General features: G+C 46.5%; 1 protein-coding gene across 2 annotated transcripts in view; it reads left to right on the top strand.

Moving 5' to 3' along the window:
* The window catches only part of LOC128119632 (tetratricopeptide repeat protein 41-like), a 58,359-nt gene that overhangs the window by 10,553 nt on the left and 24,571 nt on the right, over positions 1-23,235 (top strand). For both annotated transcript variants that reach the window (XM_052753013.1, XM_052753014.1), the window contains 7 exons: positions 2,567-2,741; positions 7,491-7,705; positions 13,856-14,016; positions 15,453-15,894; positions 18,273-18,512; positions 20,868-21,066; positions 22,397-22,575. In XM_052753013.1, the coding sequence (XP_052608973.1) occupies positions 2,567-2,741; positions 7,491-7,705; positions 13,856-14,016; positions 15,453-15,894; positions 18,273-18,512; positions 20,868-21,066; positions 22,397-22,575 (1,611 nt within the window). The remainder of the gene's footprint in view (positions 1-2,566; positions 2,742-7,490; positions 7,706-13,855; positions 14,017-15,452; positions 15,895-18,272; positions 18,513-20,867; positions 21,067-22,396; positions 22,576-23,235) is intronic.

Below are 23,235 nucleotides of genomic sequence, written 5' to 3' on the forward strand. Positions count from 1 at the left end.
AAAGTAAGACATCTAAACACAATGCCCAGCACACGTTAGCCATGGGAAATTATTAAGAAGCAGGAATAACAACAAATGGGATCTGGAAGAATATCTACATTTGGCTAAAGTATGAAATGTGGGTAATATTAATATTCTTTTACCGATCTCAATCTGAAACCCATCTGATTAGAAGAATCAAGCTTTTCTGTATATTTGGATTAAGGCCACCTTATTTCATTCTTGTATTTATGTTAGTTTTTAAATTTTTCGGATATGCATGCATGTGTATGTGTATGATGTGTGTGTGTGTGTGTGTGTGTGTGTGTGTGTGTGTGTGTGTATGTGTAGAGGGCACACTTGTGCAGGCATGTAGAGGCCAGAGGCCAGCCAGCATCGTGGAATCGGTTTTCTCCTTCTACCAGGGTTAAGTTAGGTTTCTAAGCTTGCTCAGCAAGTGTCTTTACCTGTTGAGCCGTCTTGATGGCCCTAATTAGTCTTTGATTTTGAATATTATTGAAAGGTTAGCTTGCTTTAGACTTTCTTCTTTTTTTTTTTACTTTTAATTTTAAATTACATGCATTTATGTATATGTGAGTATGCTGTGTGGGGGTATGCATACATGAGTGCAGGTGTGCTCGGAGACCAGGTGTCAGATCCCCTGGAGCTGAAGTTAAGGTTATTGGAAGCCGCCTGATGGGGGTGCTGGAAACTGAACTCAGGTTCTTGGCAAGAGCAGGATGCACTCTTAACTGCTGACCATCTCTTCAGCCCCTAGGCTTTATTCTTTGTTTGTTTGTTTGTTTTTCGAGACAGGGTTTCTCTGTGTAGTTTTGGTCAGCCTGTCCTGGATCTCACTCTGTAGACCAGGCTGACCTCGAACTCACAGTTATCCGCCTGGCTCTACCACCCCCCCTCGCCACCACTTAGTGGCTTTATTCTTAAATGGGTCTGTGTGCACTAAATGAATAAGAAGATACATAATGGGTTATATAATAGAAATTGTTTCTATCATATGAATTATAAATGTATAATTAAATAATATAAATTATGTGTATAAATTATAAAAAATGCTTTAGAAACAAGTGTTCAGTTCTTTCCTTGTGGATCTTTGGGACCCTTTAATAACTCAAGGAGGCTACAGCTGGGGTGGTAGAAAACCATTTGGTCAGCTGCTAGCTCCTGAAAAGCAAGGTAGAGTTGTCATTGTGTACTTGTGCACATGTGTGTGCGCGCGCGCGCGCGCGTGCGCGCGCGTGCGTGCGTGCGTGTGTGTGTGTGTGTGTGTGTGTGTGTGTGTGTGTGTGTGTGTCTTTGTGTATATGCAGGTACATGTATCGACTAAGGGTTAACTGCAGGTGTTGTTCCTCCTGCTGATCACCTTGTTCACTTTGAACTTGACTCTTAGAAGTCTCATGACACATGGATGAAAATACTGTAACAGAACCCATTTTTTGTAAGCCAACCTTAAAAATCAGTTTAAAATACTTCTGCTATTTATAGATTAGCCTAAGTGAGTGAAAGTCAAGGTTAGTTCAAGAGACTTGTTGGACTGTAAATTCTGCAGTACAACATTCTGTTGAAGATCTTGGAACTTGGAGCTGGCCTTGGGCAAACTGGGTTTCTAAGTCTGTTCTGGCCCAAATCTCAACAGGGAAGCTGAGAAGCCCAGTTTGGAGGTGCAAGGTGTGTCTTTTGGGAATCTACCAGACCAACTATATTATATTTTGTATATTGATACTATCCTTCATTCCCCACCTCCCACCCCTGCCACTGGAATAAATTGGGGAATATGTGTCTCTCCGAAGACAGGAGGGGGTTTGATAGGCCAGAACATCCTGACACTAATCAGGCAGTGGGTTTGGAATTGAAGGAAATTGGAGCTGGCATGAGCATTAGAGATCATCTAGTTGTCTGGCCCTCCATATTTACCAGAATTTAAAGGACTTCCCCATGGTAGAACTGTATCTGTGCTTATGGTTATCATCCGTGTTGGAATATTTTACCCAGAAAAAAAAAAAGCCATGCTCCTCAGCCTCTGCCATGGAGGACATACATGTACACACGTACCACAACACTGAACCTTTGTACTAGCTAGCAGTTTATGTATCAAGTCTAAATTTGTTTTAGACTTGTTGCTCTCGGGTGGTGAAAGTTGGATTCCGTATACAAATGGCATGAGGGAGGTGAAATGGTCTGTCTGTGGCAATGGTTCTCAACTTGTGGGTCGCGACCCTTTTGGGGAGTGCATATCAGATACCTTGCATACTGGATATTTATATTATGACTCATAACAGTAGTGAAATTACAGTTATGAAGTGGCAACAAAATAATTTTATGGTTGGGGTACATAACATGAGGAACTGTATTGAAGGGTCTCACAGTATTAGGAAAGTTGAGAACCACTGGTCTATGATTTGCTTTCACTATTATATACAGTGGGCTATAAAATATGATACAACCATAGAGAGAAAGGGCTATAGACACAGAAGGGTAGATTCCTTCCTGGGCATTAGAAGAGTCACACAGAACTGAAGATGTGAAACTACACATCTAACACTTGCCTTATCTTTTCTTCACTGTTAAGATTACAAACACAGTCTTGAGTGTTTGTATCATGAAGAGTTTGCTGAGAAGTGCGAGCAAGTTTTTGTTATTTCCAAGGAGTCAAACAGGACCTTTGAAATACTGGAAAGATTTGCCTTAAAAGATGTTGAACTTGACTCTGACAGTGCAGGTTTGGGGCTGGACTCCATTCTCAGGTAAGAGGTTCGGAAATCCTAATTTATTTTACGGGGCTAACACAAAGCAGCCTGGCTTTGGTGTATGTGAGCCTCCAAATCCGGAGTGTCTAGCCTCCCTTTTCCTGTAGCTTTCTGTAAGAAAGACCCTGTGAGAGTCTACACTCGTGATACCTTAGCAGTGTGGTTGCCTAAACCAGACCTGAATTGTGACAACACCAACAGACATGCTAATGAGGAAGAGGGAAATCTCAGGGGACCCCAACCCTAGACAAAGAACTACAAGCGACTAAGTACCACTGAGAGAAGGAGAATTAGTCTTCCCTGGGGATGAGCCTTCTAATTTGTTATCTAACATCAAGTGGTCAGCCCTGAAATCAATATACAAGCAACACTCTGCGGACTCAGTGGGTTATACCTATACATTTATGCACATATATAAAACGTAATAATAATGAAGGAAAAAGAGGTTATGAATTTAAGGGAATGGGGGACATGGGATGAGAGGGACGGGACATTATGTATTTATATTTTAATTTTTAAAAATTGCAAGAATTTAAATAAAAAATTAGGTGAAAGAAAGAAGGAGAGAAAAGGAAAGGACTGTAGAAGCCATGCTTCAATTAGAGTATTAGCGATCCCTCTGCTTTTTTGAAGCTTTTCTGTATTTCACACACTGTCAAGATGAAAAACCTCTGAAGGGCCGAGGACCTATCCTTTTTCAGTCTCATACATCAAAATTTGTTTAACAAATCCCTGAGACTTGTGGGATGACTATAAGCCACAGAAACCAGGGAAAATGAATATGTTTGGATAGTGTTATGTCATTTACAAAGAGCTTCTACATATATCATTATAAATTATATTAATATATTCCCCAAGCACTTATTGGAATATGGGCCATATCATGTTAGGGTTAATAAGGAATCAAGTTATTACACACAATGCATGACGCCCTTCTGGTTTATCTGGTGTCCTGCACAGTACAGCCGACCGCATACCTCTTCCGCCAATGGTGATCGCAGACCCCCATTTACCGGTCAGATGAGGTTGAGAGTAAGAGAGCGGGAGCTGTCTCCAGTGTCCCTCAAGTCTCATTTCTAAAGAGGGGAAGACTGTAGAATGTTTTTTCGTTCTCCTCTTCTGGCTCTTGCCGCAGATCTCATTTATTTTGTAAGAATTTTGTGATTTGAAGTAAAGCCACAGTAGCTGGGATGGTACAGGCTGGCCTTCGCAGTTCCTATCCTAGGCTTAGTACTCCCATCACAGGCCACTCAGAGTGACCAGGGAGCTTTCTGGTAGTTCTGGGTGCTCATGCTAGGTTACTACAGCATGAGTATTCAGCCACTTTTTTTTTTTTTTGTTTTGTTTTTTGAGACAGAGTTTCTCTGTGTAGCTTTGGAGTCTGTCCTGGAACTCACTGGCTCCGCCTGCCTCTGCCTCCCAAGTGCTGGGACTAAAGGTATGTGCCACCACTGTCCGGCCAGCCAATGTTTTTAAGACTATAGGAGAATGTGTAGGTTATGATTAAAAATGTTAGGCTTGGATAGGTGAGTCCACAGAGACAGAGAGTTAGGGAGTGGCTGCTGAGAGGTGAGAGTGGGGATGGAGGGGAGGGTCACTATTAAAGGGGACAGAGGGTTTTTTTTTTTTTTTGAATACTGGACATGTTCTGGAGTTAAATAGCAGTGATGATCATAGATCCTTATATAATGAAAATCAGCTGTGTACTCGAACACTGAGGTTTGGGCTTTGTAGATTCTCATTCTGTTTATTATTTTTTAATAGTTTATCATTCAAATAAATTTAGTTGTAATTGAAGAATTTAAATTGGACCCAGTAAAAACACAATGATAAGATAGTCTTTTGAACTGTATAGAAACACTCAGGGCCCTGTTTGCTTTATGATCTGGAACGGTGCTCTGTACTGTATGTTCCTGAACATTGTGTGTAAGTCAACAGAAGAATGTTCTTTGTTCTAAGGTGCAAAGCATGGCCTTAATACTACCTTTTTTTTTTCTTTAATTCTCTCTATCTCTTTCAGATGTGATCTCACTGTGTAGCCCTGGCTGGCCTCAAACTCATTATATAGTTTAGGCTGCCCTTTAACTTCTGGCCATCTTCCTATCTCTGTCTCCTGCATAGTGAAATTATAAGCGTGTGCCACCTTTCCAGGTCATATATCAACCTTTTATCAAAAGAATTTTTTTTTTTTAAAGATTTATTTATTTATTATGTATACAGTATTCTGCCTGCATGTGTCCCTGCAGGCCAGAAGAGGGCACCAGATCTCATTACAAGTGGTTGTGAGCCACCATGTGGTTGCTGGGAATTGAACTCAGGACCTCTGGAAGAGCAGTCCGTGCTCTTAACCACTGAGCCATCTCTCCAGCCCCAAAAGAATTTTTTGTAAGAATGTTTTTATTTGTGCCGGGCGGTGGTGGCGCACGCCTTTAATCCCAGCACTCGGGAGGCAGAGCCAGGCAGATCTCTGTGAGTTCGAGGCCAGCCTGGGCTACCAAGTGAGTTCCAGGAAAGGCGCAAAGCTACACAGAGAAACCCTGTCTCGAAAAACCAAAAAAAAAAAAAAAAAAAAAAAAAAAAGAATGTTTTTATTTGTTTTTGAAGAAAAAAAAACTGTGATGACTATATTTACACGGATGCATCACACATGTCTTTGTGCTCACTGATTTGACCTGCTTAGTGCCACATACAGTTTCAGACTCACAGGGTCCGGCAGGGAACAAAAGAGCTGAACCCCCTGCCTCTGTGGCTTTTGATCCTGGACACAGGGACTAAACAGCATGTGTGAAGAGTGTGCAGTGTGCTCCACGTCTTCAAGAGCCAACGGAGCACTGTGCGACACTGAAATGAAAGGGGCCGGCTGATAGGCTGAGGGAAAGCCCTGGGTGACAAGTGATGTTTGGGAACTAAGAGATGTGTGAGGCAGCCAGCTAAGCAAACATGGCCTGGAAGAACATTCCAGACAGAAGCAATTGTAAATACAGAAGCCCTGAGGCTAGAGAAATAGCCAAGATTCCAGGCAGTGAGAGGCAGGGAAAGCGGCAGGGGGTGAAGGTGGAGGTGAGCTGATGACCATCTGGTCTCACAGGTCACCTGTATGACAGAGGTCAATAAGCTCACTCTGGCTGATGGCAGGGGTAGGAGGAGGACTCAAAATTAAATCCCACTTTTGAAAATTATCAGCGAAAGTCTGGCGGTGGTAGTGCACGCCTTTCATCCCATCACTCAGGAGGCAGAGGCAGATGGATCTCTGAGTTCGAGGCTAGCCTGGTCTGCAGAGTGAGTTCCAGGACAGCCAAGGCTACACAGAGAAACCCTGTCTCGAAACCCTCTACCCTCCCGCCCAAATAAAAATGAAAAAGAAAGAAAATTATTGATGAAGGCATTTAAGTAATAGAGCATTGATTCCTAATTCATATCAATGAAGATTGAATTATTGCAAACTACTTTTTAATGACTACTTGACAGTTTTTATTTCAGTGAGTTCCCTAGCCAATCCTCTTCTATTGCTGAATTTGAATTCTGGCTCATGTGTTTCATTTCATTCAGTCAGTCATTTATTCCCTCAACAACTTGTCAGGTGCTGTCCTAGTCAACAGTAAGATAATTCCTCATGACATTTATCCTCAGTGGAAAATCATTACACACATACATACACACACATGAACACACACGCACAGGCACACACATATTTTGTATGACTGGTGCTAGAGATTGAACCTGGGGCCTCATGTATGATAGGCAAACACTCTCCTACTGAACTATATACCCACCCCCAGGCATTTTTCCTTATTTTTCTCGAAACAGGGTCCCACGACATTACCTAGGATGGCCTTAAACTTGTGATCCTTCTGCCTCAGTGTCCCAAGTAGCAGAGATTACAAATCAGCACCTCTAAACCTAGCTGATACATACTAATTCATCATAATCACAAGTCCAGGGTGGTTGTCACATGATCCCAGCGCTGGAGAGTTTGAGGGGGAGAATCAGGAGTTCAAGAGCATCCTTGGCTACTTAGGAAGTGTGAGGCCAGCCTGAGCAATGTAAGACCCTGTCTCAAAAAGAAATAAGTAAAAAATAAAATAACTGTAAGTCACAAGGCTAGAGTCTCTGTCATGGTATTCACAGGCCAGAAGTATCTCTGCATATCCAGAACTTGGCTAAAAACTAAGCACCAAAACAAGCTGTTGCCAGAACCTAGACAGTTGTTTAAGTGGAGTTACCAGTTAACACACGCTGGGGAAGCTGCAGGCGCTTCTCAGCCACCAAACCAATGGCAAGTTAGTTGGAATTCCAATACTGCCGGTTTGGGAATTGATGAGCGTTCTTGGTGTATGGGTGCTCCTGTTCTTCATTCTCTTCCAATGTGGCTTATGTCACCAAGGATAGCCTGGTGGCAGTGAGGTGGGCAGAGTGGACAGACAGATAGGACAGTGGGCTGGGGTGGTGACCTTTTCCTCCCTAGGCCTTGAGCCCTTGACCATACTTGAAGTTCATGTTGGACAGTCCTAGGGTCCGTCTAGGCAGAGGGACCTTCCAAAGTAACTCTGTCCCTTCTCTCCTAATCTCATGTCTTACGAAGCTGCAGCTCCAAGGAGGAATGGCTTCTCTGAAGCCAGCCAAAGCCTACTAACTTAGGCCAGAGCATTGTATCTCTTAGAGGGAAAATGTACCCACGAAAATGTCTTCTCTCCTTCTCCTTCTTGGTAAAGATTCGTGCCTACCACTTCCCCTTCTATTTTTCAGAATAAATGCTCTTCCGACTTATAAGTCTATTTTGCTCTTGTCTGGAGAACGCGGCTGTGGGAAGTCTACTCTGATTGCCAGCTGGGTCAATTATTTCAAAAGCAGACATCCCGGAGTGCTGATGATCCCGTATTTCGTGGGGAGTACCTGTGAAAGCAGCGACATCATGTCGGTGATCCACTACTTCATCATGGAGCTGCAGCACAGAGCCCACGGTAATGGAGCCAGCCTTAGGGGCGAGACGCGGACGCAAGCCCCTCTGCTGTTCTTCCTGCACTCCACTTTCACCTTTTTAAAAATAATTTATTTATTGTTATCTTGTGTGCATTGGTGTTTTCCCTGCATGTATGTCTGTGTGAGGGTGTCAGATCCCCTGAAACTGGAGTTACAGACAGTTGTGAGCTACTATGTGGGTGCTGGGAATTGAACCCAGGTCCTCTAGAAGAGCAGCCAGTGCTCTTAACCACTGAGCCATCTCTTCAATCTCCACTTTTACTTTTTATAAATTCCAATATGACTGCTTTAAACACTTCAGGTCACTTGTCAAATTAAAACCAAAAAGTTCTTAAGACCAGAAAAAAAAATTGGTTTTGATATAAGCGTGAATTTTAATATAAAAAGAAAAATCATTAAAAATGTGTTTTTTTTCCATGAAAAATAAAATCATGACTCAAAGGATAATTAACATAAACATTTTTTAAAGTACCAGCTGAATCAGAAACAAGCAGTTCTTGGGCCGGGTGTGGTGGTTCACCCCCTTTATCCCAGTACTCGGGAGGCAGGGGCAAGTGGATCTCTGTGAGTTCGAGGCCAGCCTGATCTACTAAGCAAGTTCCACAGAGAAACTTCGTCTTGAAAAACAAAAAACAAACCAAAACAAAAGAAAGAGAGGAAGAAAAGAGAAAGAAAGAAACAGTTCTTGCCCCTGTCCTTGAGGCTGGCATTCTCTCGTTTGGATGTGAATCCCTATGGCCTCACCCCCAGACCCTGCTTCTCCCTTCCTAGAACTTCTCTGGTTCTTCGAAGGTAATAGTCTATTAGGTGTCTCTTAACTGAGTAGCAAGCAGCATTCTTCCCTAAGGTGCCTGGAGGAAACCTTTCCCACACAGAGGCTGTGCCTGAAAGGTCTGACTCTTCTGCCTTGGGCTAGCGCAGTGGTTCTCAACCCTCCTAAATGCTGTGACCCTCTAACACAGTGCCTCATGTTGTGCTGACCCCCAACCATACAATTATTTCCGTTGCTAGTTCATAACTGTAATTTTGCTACTGTTACGAATCGTAGTGTAAATATCTGATATGCAGGAGATCTGATGTGCGACCCCTGTGAAAGGGTCGACCACCCAAAGGGGTCTGGACTCACATGTTGAGAGCCGCTGGGCTAGAGGAAGTGTGGAAAAGGCAAACCAGGGACTGTTCTCCCCACCTCCATTCTTTTGGTAAGAAGTTGGCCACATAAGATACCAAGCAGGTTTGGAAGGTATGGTGCAGCCGGACAGATAACCTTCTGCTCTAACCTAGCCTACACTCTCTGGGAACATTGCACAGTCAACAGAGGCTAACCATATGGAAATCAGAAGAAAGAACATTCCAGGCGAAGGGGAACGCTAACACAATGCAGTAGTTCCAGAGCTGGAAACACAGTGGGATGAGCTAGAAATGGACAGCGGGCCAATGCGGCCAGACAACAATGGATGGCATGGTCTCACAGACAAAGCAGGGACCGCAGGGCTGCTTCATTTGGGAGGGAGTTGTGTAGGGCAGAATAACAGGTGTGTGTAGCTGTGTGGTCGCTACACGAGTGTGTGGTTCACGGGGGTCCGTGGAATGAAGACACAGAGGCATCTTAAGAATGAATTTAGCCTATCGTGGCTGCAGGGGAGTCCAGCCTCGAAGGACTGAAGCACTTTTCCCTTCACCTAGGGCATATTTATTTACTCTTTTTTACAGTTTAGATAGTTAATTTACATACCTTCAAAGCAACCCAAAAGGAGCGCCCAGAGACCAAATGCCAGGTGCAAATTATTTGAACTATCAGGTACCTCGGTTTTCTGGGTTTCCTGGACCAAGTTTTGCATAGGCCTTTGATCCCTGGGGGACTCTCTGATCCTTGACTCTCAAATAAGATTCACATAGGGCAATAAGAGAAACAAAAGGTGTGGTTAAACAGAGGAAGGATTAGGGCGAGGTGCTGCTCTCTGGAGCCAAGCCAGGAGCTCAGCAGAAATGCCGCCACAGGTGTGGATCCTGTTATGTGTAGCCAGAGGCCAGTGGAGGGATTTAAGCGGGGAGGGAGGGGGACACATGGACGGACAGGACATGGCTTGATACACAGGGAGGCCAGCTTGCAGATGCGGGGGTGGGGGGCGGGGACACACACTTATTGTTGGTTGTTGAAATGGTTCTAGCAAGATGATCAGCGTGTGGGGTGAGGGCGGCAGCGGTGGAGAAGGGCTGTGGGTGGTTTGGTTGGATGTGGGTTGAAGGAAAGGGGGACACGGAGGGTGATTCCCGTTTCTAGGCTGTAGGAAAAGGGCTGCTCACTGAATCAGGCAGAGCTAGCGGGGCGGGGAGGGAAGCAGGTTCGGAGGAAGTCAGGGCTCTGCTTCGGAGGTGTGGTGTTTGAGATACAAGGTGTGTTGTGCCCACAGGGATGGCAGTCATGGGTGGGGGGTGCTGTGCTGTGCTTCATAATGTCCTTGGGAACCTGAGAACCTGTATTCAAACCTGTGTCTCTGACTTACTAGTCATATGACCTTGGGTAAATTATTTTAATTTCTGTCACTTGGTTCCTAGTTGATTTTGTTTCGATTTTTTTTTTGAGACAGATCTCATGTAGTTCAGAGCGATCTCAAATTTGTTGTGTAGTCAAGGATGGCCCTGAACTCCCAACTCTACTTCCCAAGTGTTCCAATCACAAGCCTGCCATACCCAGCTTTGTTTCTCTATTTATAAAATATGGATATAAAAGGAAAAGTACCTTTTAGGCATATAAGAGGATTGGCTAGGATAAGGCACAAAAGACAAAGACCATCAGTGTGGTGTGACCCTGGCATACAGTAAGCACTGATAACATTAGTGCTTACCATTGTTCCTCATCTGCCAAGGATGTACGGATTCATATGCGTCTGACTCTGCCTGCTGGTGACAGTTCATCTCTTATCATCCATCTGTTCTTCGAGGTCCTGAGTGCCCTCACAGTGACTTTGGATGTGTTCATACAATTCACGCAGGGCAGGGCAGGTGTCAGCGTGCCTGGTGGGTTTCTGTGAACATGCAGGGTGAGTTCTCTTTGGTTGCACTTCCTGGGTCTGTAAAGCAGGTAAAATCAGAATCAGCAGAAGCAGGTGTGACTGTCTCCGTAGGCTCCTAGGCCTATTCTGGCACATCCCCTAGGTGCTCACTTGGGCTAGGCAGCTGATGATGTAAGCTTGGCTGAGCACACCCAATTATGATTTTATTCCCAAAGTGAGTTGTTATTTTAATGAGTGTGTCTTGGGGTTCAGGAAGCTCCTGATAAAAACAGCTGCTGCCTTTCAAACAAGCAGCTTTTTAGTCTGGTAGTGGTAGGACAAATTCAGGAAAGCCTGTGAACACCAGACAGGTCCCCATCAGAGAACACTTCTTGTTCACGGTGGAAGCCCAGAAAGGGAGGCTTTGGGCTTGACCCACAATTCCGCCTTCCTTCTTCACTAGCTGGGTGATCGCCAGCGGTTTACTGAAGCTCTTTGACGCGTTTCTCACCTGTAAAACCCACAAACCTACCCTCTAAGGCTGTGTGAGAACGGAAAGATGAAGCCTGTAAAGGATTGACAGGGGTACCCGGCAGCCTGCTGCTACTGTTATTTTTCCGCTGTTGTTATTTGTTGATGGGATTAGCGTTCCTCCCAGGGTCGGAGAAAGAAGCGGCGGGGTGCACTATTAAGGGAAACAAGACTCTCCCACCCCCTTTCTAGGTAAAGGAGGAGAGAGGCTGCCATAGGAGCGTCTGCGGCATCGCCACCGCAGCCTGAGTGGGTTCTTGGGTTCGGGGCTGAGGGGCGTTTTCAGGGCTGCCTGTGCTGTACAGCGCAGCTGGTTTCCGGAATGAGGTGGATGTGGGTGCAGGGGTCAGACGCAGGTGCACACCACAGACTCAGCTACTTTGTGACCCGTTTTCCTGTGACCCACCTCTGCATCTGCAAGCCTTTCTCTGTGAGATGTGAGCAGCGACCCTTCCTCTCTGGGACACCAAATGCCATGTGTGACCTATTTCTGCTTTTCTGGCCCCAGCCTCTGCCTTCCAGGACAAAGCCTCTGGTGGAGGAGAACTGCCACTATCAGACTCCCTTGATATCCTGTCCCCTCCCCTGCCTGGTGTCCCTTCTGTGACATGCTTTGCAGAGTCAAGCTTTTTCTTGATGCAGTTCCTCTCCACCATGTTCCATGGTATCGTGTGAGGCAGCCCTAGCAGGCAAGTTGTACCGATTGAAGACGCCCTGAGCACCAGGCATTGTGTTAGGGGTTTCACCTTGTTCCAGGCCCTGAACCGACGACATTAGCATCCTGACAAGGAGACTGAGGCTCAGAGTGGCAGCGTCACCAGCTGCACGTGGGCAGAGTAGAATAGTCTAAGCTCCGCTCTTGCTGACTTTAAAGCTCTCAGTACTGCACTGCGGAGCCTCCTCGAGGCAGCAAAGGAAAATCTCAGCCTGTGGAAGATTTCCTTCTTGGTCCTCACCAGCGCTGCTCCTCGGGAGAACCTGCCTGTGGGTTGATGATGTGGATTACGTGGGCAAACAGCCTCAGCTTTGTGACCTGCTTCGTGCCCTGGGCCAAGATCACTTCCTAGCCTGGCTTCTTGTCCTTTCCTCCACAAGTCTGGTTTCTTCGGAGTAGACCCATCACTTCAGGTTCATTCGCTTCTCTCAATTTTCCCTGGTGGCGAAATGTTTATTCTTTAAGTCTCTGTTCACGGGCCACCCCTCTGTGAGAGGGCTCATGGGCAGCTCTCCCTGACTGACAGTCAGTGTAGCCCCAGCCCCATGTGGTGCTGCTGCCTGTGGACGTGAGCTCCTCCTCCTTGGCTCCCCAGATGACTTACAAAGGTCCCAGTGTTGAATGTCTGTCCCAGTATTTAGTGTTTGTCTCCCTCTGCAAGCCCTCGGAGTTCAGAGGTTATGTCTATTTTCCTGGTCATTGATATACCTAGTGCCTGGCACAGGCATACAAGATTCCTGGCAAATTTGTGCTGAATGATGACCTCCACATACACAAGGACACATGTGAGCATGTACACATACACAGAGCAACCAAGTTTGTCTATTAGTAAGTCACTAAGTGGGATTTTAAACATTTGAGATATTAACATTTAAATCAGAACTTCAATAGAGGCAGATTGGCTCTTTCCAAACAAAGGGAAATGTTTAGGATCTTTTTCCAGTATTATCGATACTATCCTTATCTTTAACATCATTGTAGCTGAAGTTTTCTCTGGTCTTGCCCAGCCCCACGGACTCCGCAGCCGCTTATAAAATAATCACTCAGAGCTTATATTAATTAAAACTCCTCGGCCATTAGTTCAGGCCTATCACTGACTAGCTCTTACACTTAAACTCAGCCCATTTCTGTTCATCTATATGTTGCCACATTTTCCGTGCCTTTACCTGTGTGCCATTACATGCTGCTACCTGGATGGTGGGCTGGCGTCTCCTTACTCAGTCTTACTGTTCCCAGAATTCTCCTTGTCTGTTTATCCCGCCTGTACTTCCTGCTTGGCTACTGGCCAATCAGCTTTTTATTTATCAACCAATCAGAGCAACACATTCACAGCATACAGAGAATCCCACAGCACATCATTTTAAGAACAAATAGTTATGTCCATTAGACTGTCTTTTACTTGGAGCTTTCTTCATTGTGATGCTTTTGCATCAACTGCCGTAGCCTTCAGATTCCTGGGGAGGTGGGGGTAGGAGGGTCCCCAGAGCTCATTGGTCAGCTCCAGTTTCAGAGAGAGACCCTGCCTCAAAAACTAAGGTGGAGAGTGATCGAGAGGGACACCAGACATTTACCCTGGCCTACACACACACACACACACACACACACACACACACACACACACACACACACACGCACACACACAAGAAACATGTGCAAACACTGTACATAGTATTTTTATATGAAATCCTGAAACTGTTGGAGACATCTGGTGACAAATACCATTAGCTCTTTGGGCCTGAATGTCTCGAGGAAGCCAGCCAAGCATGTGCATGCGTGTGTCAGCTGCACAACTGTGAGTAGCACTTCTTTCCCACCCCCACCCCAGCCCATCAGCACATCTTAGCAGTGATTGGAACATCTTCACCTAATTTGAAATTTCTGTATTGTAGGTCCCCAGATTGAAATGGATTTTCTTAATGAAGATTCAAGTGTCTTGGTCTTTTCGCTTCTTGTAGAAGTGTTCATGGCCTTCATCAGCCTAAAGCCATGTGTACTTGTATTAGATGGGATTGAAGAGTTGATTGGCATTTATGGGATTTCAGGTCAGAAGGTAACATCTTTTAAAAATAACACTTATTTTATGAAAAAAGGAAGACCCCATTATTTAGGTGTATATAATACATTTCTATTGTGTTGTGTTTCTAGGTATGCCCATCATTGATTTTATTTGTTTTTTTGTGTTTTATTAGACAACTATTTACATGGCATTTACCATGGTCTGGGTACCAGCTTTAAATGTATCAACATATTCTTTTTGTCTCAGAATCGAAGGTCTAGAATGTACACAGATGTTCATAAAGAGACTACTCATCATCCTTGGTTGGACAGAGGACAAAGAGATGCTAGGTGTTGTCTAAGGTCCAAAGATAACTAAGTGGTGGGATCAGAATTCAGACACAGGGAGTCAGTGAGATGGCTCAGTGGTAAAGATGCCTGCTGCCATGGCTGACAGCCTCAGTTCAGTACCTAGGATCTGCATCGTAGGAGAGAACTGATTCCCAAAAGTTGTCCTCTGACCTCTGCACACGCACCCTAGCACCCGCCTGCACACACACACACACACACACACACACACACACACACACACACACATGTGCACACACCTGTGCACACAAAAATAAAGAAATGAAAAGGTAATTAAAATTTTTAACAATAATCAAGAAAAGATCATATTAGGTGTTCAACTCAAGATAGTTTTACTGCAGAAAGTAACAACTCTTTATCATAACACAAGGTCTTATTTTATTAAGTGGTTCAATTTGCCTTTTATTAGATTTCCTCTGATTATCACTGTAGATTAGTCCTCAGAAGTATGAGATTTTATTAAATTGTTTGTAGGAATCTGTTTTCTTTTTTAAAAAAGATTTGTTTATTTATTTTATGTATATGATACTCTATCTGTGTGTATGACTTTATGCCAGAAGAAGGTATCAGATCCCACTATAGATGGTTGTGAACCACCTTGTAGTTGCTGGAAATTGAACTCAGGACCTCTGGAAGAGCAGCCAGTGCTCTTAACCACTGAGCCATCTCTCCAGCCCAGGAATCTGTTTTTAAGAGTCCAGATTTGCACAGCTGGGCAGTGGTGGCGCTCACCTTTAATCCCAGCACTCAGGAGGAAGAGGCAGGCGGATCTCTGTGAGTTCGAGGCCAGCCTGGTCTACAGAGTGAGTTCCAGGAAAGGCACAAAGCTATACAGAGAAACCCTGTCTCGAAAAACCAAAAAATAAAAAATAAAAAAAAATTAAAAATAAAAAAGAGTCCAGATTTGCACTATTAGATTCATCAGATATGCATCAGTCAACAGGTTTCATTCTGTGCACATTTGTATTTCTTCCTACCAAATGGCTCCTTATCCAAGTTACTGTTAGTGGCCATCACCCACCCTTACCCTATACTCACACCCAATATTCCACCTACTCTAAGTCTGAACACCATCCGCAAAGTCATTTTAAGGTCTTTGAGATTTTCAAATGTCTCCACCAGGCGAAAGACTTCTCGTGGCTGCCGTGTTCACTCCCTCCACATTGTAAATTCATTCTGAGCACCGTCTCCTCCAGCCTGTCCTGCAAGTCACTGTGCGCCCGCCCGGATGTGAGGACTCTGGAGCTGTCAGGCATGGGGGATGAAGACACGAAGTTCAGCATCTTCAGACAGCACCTTTCCACTCCTGACCAAGAGCGCTTTGGGCAGAGCAAACCCATTTTGAGGAAAAAGCCCAACCTGACCCCTCTGAAGCTGGCGATCATCGCCAGCGAGCTGCAGGAGTGCAGAATCTACCGTAACGAGTTCCAGTGTCTGAGGGAGTACTTAGAGATGGCCTCTGTCCAGGAGCTCTGGGAGCTGATTCTGAAGCGCTGGGTTGAAGATTATGGTTGGAATTTGAAGCAAAAAGAGACAAACTCAGATGCCGTGGCTTCAGGAAAAGGTTTGGGCAGTGTTGACATCTTGGTGGGAGTCCACGGGAACAAAAGGTCTGTGGTGTAGGCTTGCTCAGGAGAAGGGTCTGGGGAGGGAACTGTCGGAGGAAACACAGGACTTCATTAGATTTGAATTTCAGATCAACAACAAATAATATTGTAGGGGAGGGATATAAAAAGAGAAGAATAGTATTCTAGGGGCTGGAGAAGTGCCTCAGCAGTCCAGAGTGCTTCTTGCTCTTACAGAGGACCTGAGTTTGGTTCCCAGCACCCACTTCAGATGACTCACAGTTACCTCTAACTCCATTTCCTGGAGACCTGATGCCTTCTGGCCTCTGCAGGCACCTGCATTCCCATGGTGCACATAAACTCATGCAGACACATATAAATAAAAAATAAATCTTTTGATAGAAATATGTCTCTGATATTGCATAAGATGCACTTAATCACTATTTGGATTCTAGAAAAACAACAAGTAATTCTCAGAATAAATATGTCCCAAATATTGCATGGGGGTGTATTTGTACTAAAAATTAGTTTATCTGAAATTCATATTTAACTGGGCATCTCATCTTTTTTGGTGACTTTGTCTAGAGAGATGTATGTTGACTATAAAGAGAACTGTATTAGGCACAAATTTGAAATTTTTCAGGGCTCTGAAAAGTGTACTTTTATTATTTCTATCACTCAGTATAAGCCTCTGCTTTGATCTCACGGTCCTACTTTTGGCACAAGCCTATCCAGTGAATTTAGGTACATTCTCCATGTTTCCAGCCAATGGGGCCTCTTAAGTCTGGCAAGGATTCGGATACTTTCTGTGTTTCTCTTGGATGAAGCCTTGGTACGGGGTGTCTTTGGCTATCACCTGCTCCTGCACAGTCTTCCGGTGTGGTAGCTGATCCCAGATGAACTGCAGTCCTCAGAGTGCCCCCCCCCCCCCTTTGGTGGCTCCTGTTAGAAGCAGCGTTTGCCATCTTTTCTTGGCTGTCGAGTCTCTGCTGCCCCCTGCTGGTGCGATCCCTCATCCTCGCCAAGGAGAACCTTGACCCGGCTTTTGTTTTGTTTTTGAGACAGGCTCTCCATATGTAGTTCTGGCTGGCCTAGAACTTGCTATGTAGACCAGGCTGGACTTCAATTCCCGGAGCTCCATCTGCTTTTGCCTCCCAAGTCCTGGGACTAAAAGTGTGTGCCACCACACCTAGCTCCCCTGGCTTCTTGAATCCTGATTTCCTCATCAACTCTCTCCTAGATCTTTCTCAGTTCTGCAACCGCTCTTTTCTTCCTAGGTGGGGAAAAAACAAATAGCATTGTTAGCTCATCCTCTGAGTCTCTTGTTGGCGGTGAACAACTTCTTCTAGAATTTGTGTATGATATTCAACAATCAGGCTTTTGAAAGCTTTTGCTCTCTCAAGTCACTGTCTGTGCTGTAGGCCGGTGAAGTCCGGTTTGAAACATGCTTTCCCCATTCTGTTTCTGCTGCATCAGTCTTCTCTTCAGGCCATGGGACCTAGACTGGAACAGAATTGGAGAGGTGGATGAGGAGCACAGGATGCATTGATTACTGCTGTGCTACGTAGTCCCACCCAATTTTCTGTGCTACACTTTGCATTTCTATCAAGAAAATGGGTTTCAAGTTTACTGTACTGAGCCCCACCTCCACAGAGGTAGAAGTGGGGCTCCCTAGAAGAGTCACACAGGCCATCTGACCCATCCCCTGCAACTCCCTCTCTAGGACTGTGCAGTAAAGCCCAGGGCTTCTTCCCCTAGGGACTGGCCCAGCTCTGGCCAGCAATCCTGTCTGGTCCAGGGAGCTCCGCCACAGATCTAGGAAGAGCTTGGCTGAGTTCTGTCAAGTTCAAGGGAAGCTTCATCAGCTAGGCTTCAGATCTGCCTTCACCTGGAGACTGCAGGTGGTACGGGCCCCTTCAGTCCATGAAAGGTCACAGTGGATCATAGCGCGTTGTTTCTCTGTGATCTGATCTCGCTCTAGCTGGCGGATCAGAAAGCCAGCGATAGGACAGAAGCTGAAGGGGCCCTTCAGTGGTGCTCGTGGTTGTGAAGGAAACACTTCTACAGGACAAGCACCAGCTTTGGAACCAGCACCACTGGGCAGCATGCTCAGCAGAGTGACCAGACTCATACTAGTGTTGGCTGTGACTTTGCAAATGGCGGGTAACACCACGGGTTCTGAAGGTAGACTGGGCTGAGATCCCATGTCAGCACTTACTCCTGGGTGCCTTTGGTCACCCACTCACTCCTGTCTAAGTCTGGGGCCATTACAGTGCTGACCTCGGTTGAGGGAGAGAAGCTGGTTACTGGCATAGCGGAGCCCACTCTCACTGACTCATGCTCTCGTGCTTCCGTCCCCGCTCTTGTGGCTGCGCAGGGCTGAGTGGCTGGGTAGCGGACGCACTGTGCTTGCTGTGCATCTCACACTGTGGGCTGGCTGAAGACGAGCTGCTCCACCTCTTGGACATGCTGGGCTACAGGAACAACCAGAAAGTGACCACCGTGCACTGGGCGGCCTTCCGCAACGCCACCAAGCACTGGATCCAGGAGAAGCCCGATGGCCTCCTCTGCTTCCGACACCAGTCCCTACGGAATGCGGTGGAGCACAAGCTGCTGGGTGAGCAGTTGAGTTTGCGAAAATGCTTTGGGGCTAAAGGGAGGGAGAGAGCCACATTCAAGAGGAAACCTGTGTGGGATTCCTCTAGCGTCAATATGCAGGACAGCGTCCCATAAATTAAAGGAGACCTGACTTCAATGGCTGAGCACTCCAGGGGCTATTCCCTCAGGGAGCAGACTGAGTCTATCCTAGCTCCTCCTCAAAATGACTTTTTAAAAATTATGGGTGATGACTTCAGTATCTTACAGAACTGATAGGATCTTATGCAACGTGCTTAACTCCTTTGAACTGTTTCTCACTTTCAAAATAAGGCTATTGATGATATTTACCTTGAGAGTAATGGGAGTCTGTGTAAATACAGCATCCCATGTTACCCAGGTCATCTCCATGGCAGCCATTTGAATGACAGTTCTCTAGTACCTTTGTGGGTTGGGTCTGTTTGACTGAGTGGCCATGCAACATTCAAGATGATGCTCCTCTGGCATCTCCCAACCTGGACTAGAGTTTTAGGGCCCCAACCTGAAGACAGACATAATGAACTTGTTCTCTCAAGCCACTGAGATTAGCAGTTGTCAGGGTAGTGTGTTCTAACCTACCATGAGTCACCCTAGCTCAGGAGTGTTCAGGCTAGTCTGTCAGTGAGAACTGTGCTGCAGTGTGTAAGCACAGGTCAGACCTTTCCTCACATCCCGTATGAGCTCTCTTTTTTAAGTAGCTTTCTTTGTCATATGAAGATTCATAGCCTTATCTTCCTCATGAGACTAATTTGTAAAAAGATGAAATGAAATGTGGTGTTATCTACAACATCCTCTAACCTCCTCCTTTTTCACGTGTGCTGGACATTGAATCCAGGGCCCGTGTGTGCTAAGCACATACTCTACAGTGAGCTACACTCTGGCCCAAAATGTTGGTAATTGTAGCCTTTGTGTTTAATACTGGCAGTGGCGCACACCTTTAATCCCAGCACTCGGGAGGCAGAGCCAGGCGGATGTCTGTGAGTTTGAGGTCAGCCTGGTCTATGGAGCGAGATCCAGGACAGGCACCAAAGCTACACAGAGAAACCCTGCCTCGAAAAACCAAAACCAAAAACAAACAAACGAACAAAAGGAATAGACATCCCCAGGCTCTGATTAAGCAAAACTCTGAGCTGTTGAGAGGTTTGTTTCTGAGTGTCACAGTCTGTCAGGACCGTTTCCCTTTGGGGAGGAAGACACAAACTCCTGGCTTTAGCACCACATTTCCAGTTGTGTGCTCAGTGACCATAGGACCCTTAAGAGATCCAGGAAGAGGGATCGGGTCTCCAGAGCACTCCCCCTCACATGCTAGAGAGTGCTTATTTAGGCGGCAGCCACAGTGTGCACTGAAAGTAGAGAAGTGGACTGGAAAGGTGGCTTAGGAATTAAGAGCTGTGGTTGCTCTTCCAGAGGACCTCGGCTTTGACTCCCAGCAGACACATGGCAGTTAACAGCTGTTGTACCTCCAGTTCCAGGGGTCTGGTGCCCTTTTCTGACCCACATGCACTGCACGCGTGTGGTATACAAGCCTACATGCAGGGGAAACATCTGCACACATAAAATACAAATAAATGAATAATATCTTAAATATCTCTAACTACCCTTCTGTCCCTTCTACACTGTGAAACAAACAAACAAACGAAAAGAGAAAAGTAGTTGAAAGTGTTTCCTTGTGGAAGTCAGGGAGGGAAACTCAGCATGAGAAATCCATATATTTACCCCTAATCATAACTCTATATGCTTTCTGGAGAAAATCAGAATGTTGCATAAGATACTTTTTCGGGGGTCATATATATGTGCATTTGTGGCTGCGTGGCTGCATGGGGGTGTGTGCATGAGTAAGTGTGTGTGTGTGTGTGTGTGTGTATGCAGGTGTGCATGCATGTGTGTGTGCAGGTGTGTGTGTGTGTGTATGTATGTGTGTGCATGTATGCAGAGACCACAGGTTGATATGAGATGTCCTTAACTTCTTTTCACATTATATATTAAGGCAGGGTCTCTCACTTAAACCCATAGCTCATGGATCTGGCTAGCTTAGCTAGCGGACCAACTAGGCTGCCCCAGGAATCCCCTCCCCTTCCTCCTTAGCGCTGTGATTGCAGGTGAGCCATCACCTCTGCCTGCTGTTTATGTGAGTTCTACAGATCCAAACTCCAGGCCTCATGTTTGTTCAGCAAGAACTTCCCTACTGGGCCATTTCCCCAGCCCTGTCCAGCCACTCTCCGAGATACTTTGACTTGTCCTTCCTTAATCATGGCACTGGAGTTGTCATATTTTTGTGATAGTACTTTCACACGCTAAAAAAGTCGGAACTGTGAGGCTGTAATTGGTCTTGAAATAGGTGTAATCACTCCAGTCAGAGAGAGCAGTCCAAACATGTCTCAGCACACCGTGAATCACAAGAAGGCACGTTTCCACCAGGTCTTGATGAGGTACTTCCAGCGGCAAAGCATTTTCTGGAGAGTGTATCAGGAGCTGCCGTGGCACATGAAGATGAGCAGGTGTTGGGAAGGCCTGTGCAGCTTCGTCACGAGCCCTAGGTGAGTCGAGCCCTAGGCGAGTCCTGCCAGCTGCACAGGGAATGTCGATGTCACATTAGCAACATGGACTCTCTGGGCAAAACGTTCATTCATTCACGTGTGGACCTTACTGTGGAGTCCCCTTGCATGGTGGGTGGATCCCCAAGGATGCTGTTTGAGCTCTGTGTCACTACAGCATGCTCCTCTTCCCACTCCGTGTGCATTCCTCCAGGCGTTGCGTAGGGACGAGGACAGATGGGCCGTGCTGGTGGCTGGCTGGACGTGTGTCCTGTGTCCTTGCTTTTCTTGCTCCATCCTTCTCCTGCTGTCCTTTCTCTGTCTTTCCCTGCTTCCTTCCTTCGCCCTCACGCATTAACTCAGCCAGTTTATCGAGGTCTCACCTGCCTCTGGCCTGTGGCACTGCCGTAGCCCTTGACGAGGACACAGCCCTAAGTTCTCACTTTCCGTGTATGGGGGAGGGGTGGATGTGGCCCATACTTCATGTGAAGCAGCAGGCATAAGAGCTGGAGGGGCCCCCTTGTCTGGGAGTAGCGCCGAGGATCCTGCCCAGAGAACCGGCTCTGGCTGTGGAAGAGGAAAAGGCTCATATTTCTTTGGTAACAACCAAAGCTTCAAGAAGTGTATGGGACTGGCCCTCCTACGAGGTTCTGGGAGTTGTAGGAAAGAAAGAGCCAAGGATGGGGACATGGGTGGCCAGAACACATCTGGGCATGATGTCGTCATTGTACTTACCCACTCACTGCACCTGTGGCTATCTGCACAAGATTGGGCCCTCAACATTCCATCATGGACGGGGCAGCGAGCCATAAGGTCTTTTCCCCTCCGTGAGGCTCTTGGCAATCAATGGCTGTTGGGGGAGGGGTGTCATTTTCCAGTGGTGTAGTCATTGATGAGGTGCCCATGCACCTCCTGTGCTTATGCGGGCAACCCTAATTAAACTCTGTGGGACGGACACACACACACACACACACACACACACACACACACACACACACACACATACACACACAGAGACAGACAGACAGACAGAGACAGTGGTGTTTGTGTGTCATGGGGTATAGCTCAGTTGGTAGAATGTTCACCTAGCCAGGACTCTTCATCATACACAAGGCCCTGAGTTTGGTTGCTTAAACTGGGCATGGTGGCACATATATGTAATCCCAGCACTTGGGAGATTGAGGCAGGAAGATCAGAAGTTGAAGGTCCTCCTTGGTCTGGAACATATGAGCTCCTGCTTTGAGGGGTGGAGAGGGTAAGGCTAGTGAAACATGGGAAGAAAAGAATAGCTTCCTCCAAGGCCTGAGTACTGAAATGATTATGTGTCTCATAGCATCACAGATTTCATATCAAAAATCCACAACCCGAGTTTGTGGACCAGGCTGCACCTTGTCCACTACTGGGATGTGCTGCTGGAGGCTGGCTATGACGTATCTGAGTCGTTTCTGCTCTGCGTTGCCAAGATAGAAGCAGAACAGTGCCAGAAAGTAAAGAAGCGACCCACAATCTCAGGTACGCTAGTAACAGGGCTGCTGACCACGCCCTCAGGTACACCAGCCACAGTGCTGCTGACCACGTCCTCAGGTACACCAGCCACAGTGCCGCTGACCACGCCCTCAGGTACACCAGCCACGGTGCAGCTGACCACGTCCTCAGGTACACCAGCCACGGTGCTCCTGACCACGTCCTCAGGTACACCAGCCACAGTGCCGCTGACCACGCCCTCAGGTACACCAGCCACGGTGCAGCTGACCACGTCCTCAGGTACACCAGCCACGGTGACGCTGACCACGTCCTCAGGTACACCAGCCACAGTGCTGCTGACCACGCCCTCAGGTACACCAGCCACAGTGCCGCTGACCACGCCCTCAGGTACACCAGCCACAGGGCTGCTGACCACGTCCTCAGGTACACCAGCCACAGGGCTGCTGACCCCGTCCTCAGGTACACCAGCCACAGTGCCGCTGACCACGTCCTCAGGTACACCAGCCACAGTGCCACTGACCACGTCCTCAGGTTCACCAGCCACGGTGCTGCTGACCACGTCCTCAGGTACACCGGCCACGGTGCTGCTGACCACGTCCTCAGGTACACCGGCCACAGTGCTGCTGAATCTCTTTTTCTGGGATAGAAAATATCCCAGAGTCAATGCTCTTCTGTTTCCTCCCACGA

The sequence above is a fragment of the Peromyscus californicus genome, unplaced genomic scaffold (genome assembly GCF_007827085.1).
Source record: "Peromyscus californicus insignis strain IS unplaced genomic scaffold, ASM782708v3 Scaffold_24__1_contigs__length_46423439, whole genome shotgun sequence".
Taxonomy (NCBI): Eukaryota; Metazoa; Chordata; class Mammalia; order Rodentia; family Cricetidae; genus Peromyscus; species Peromyscus californicus.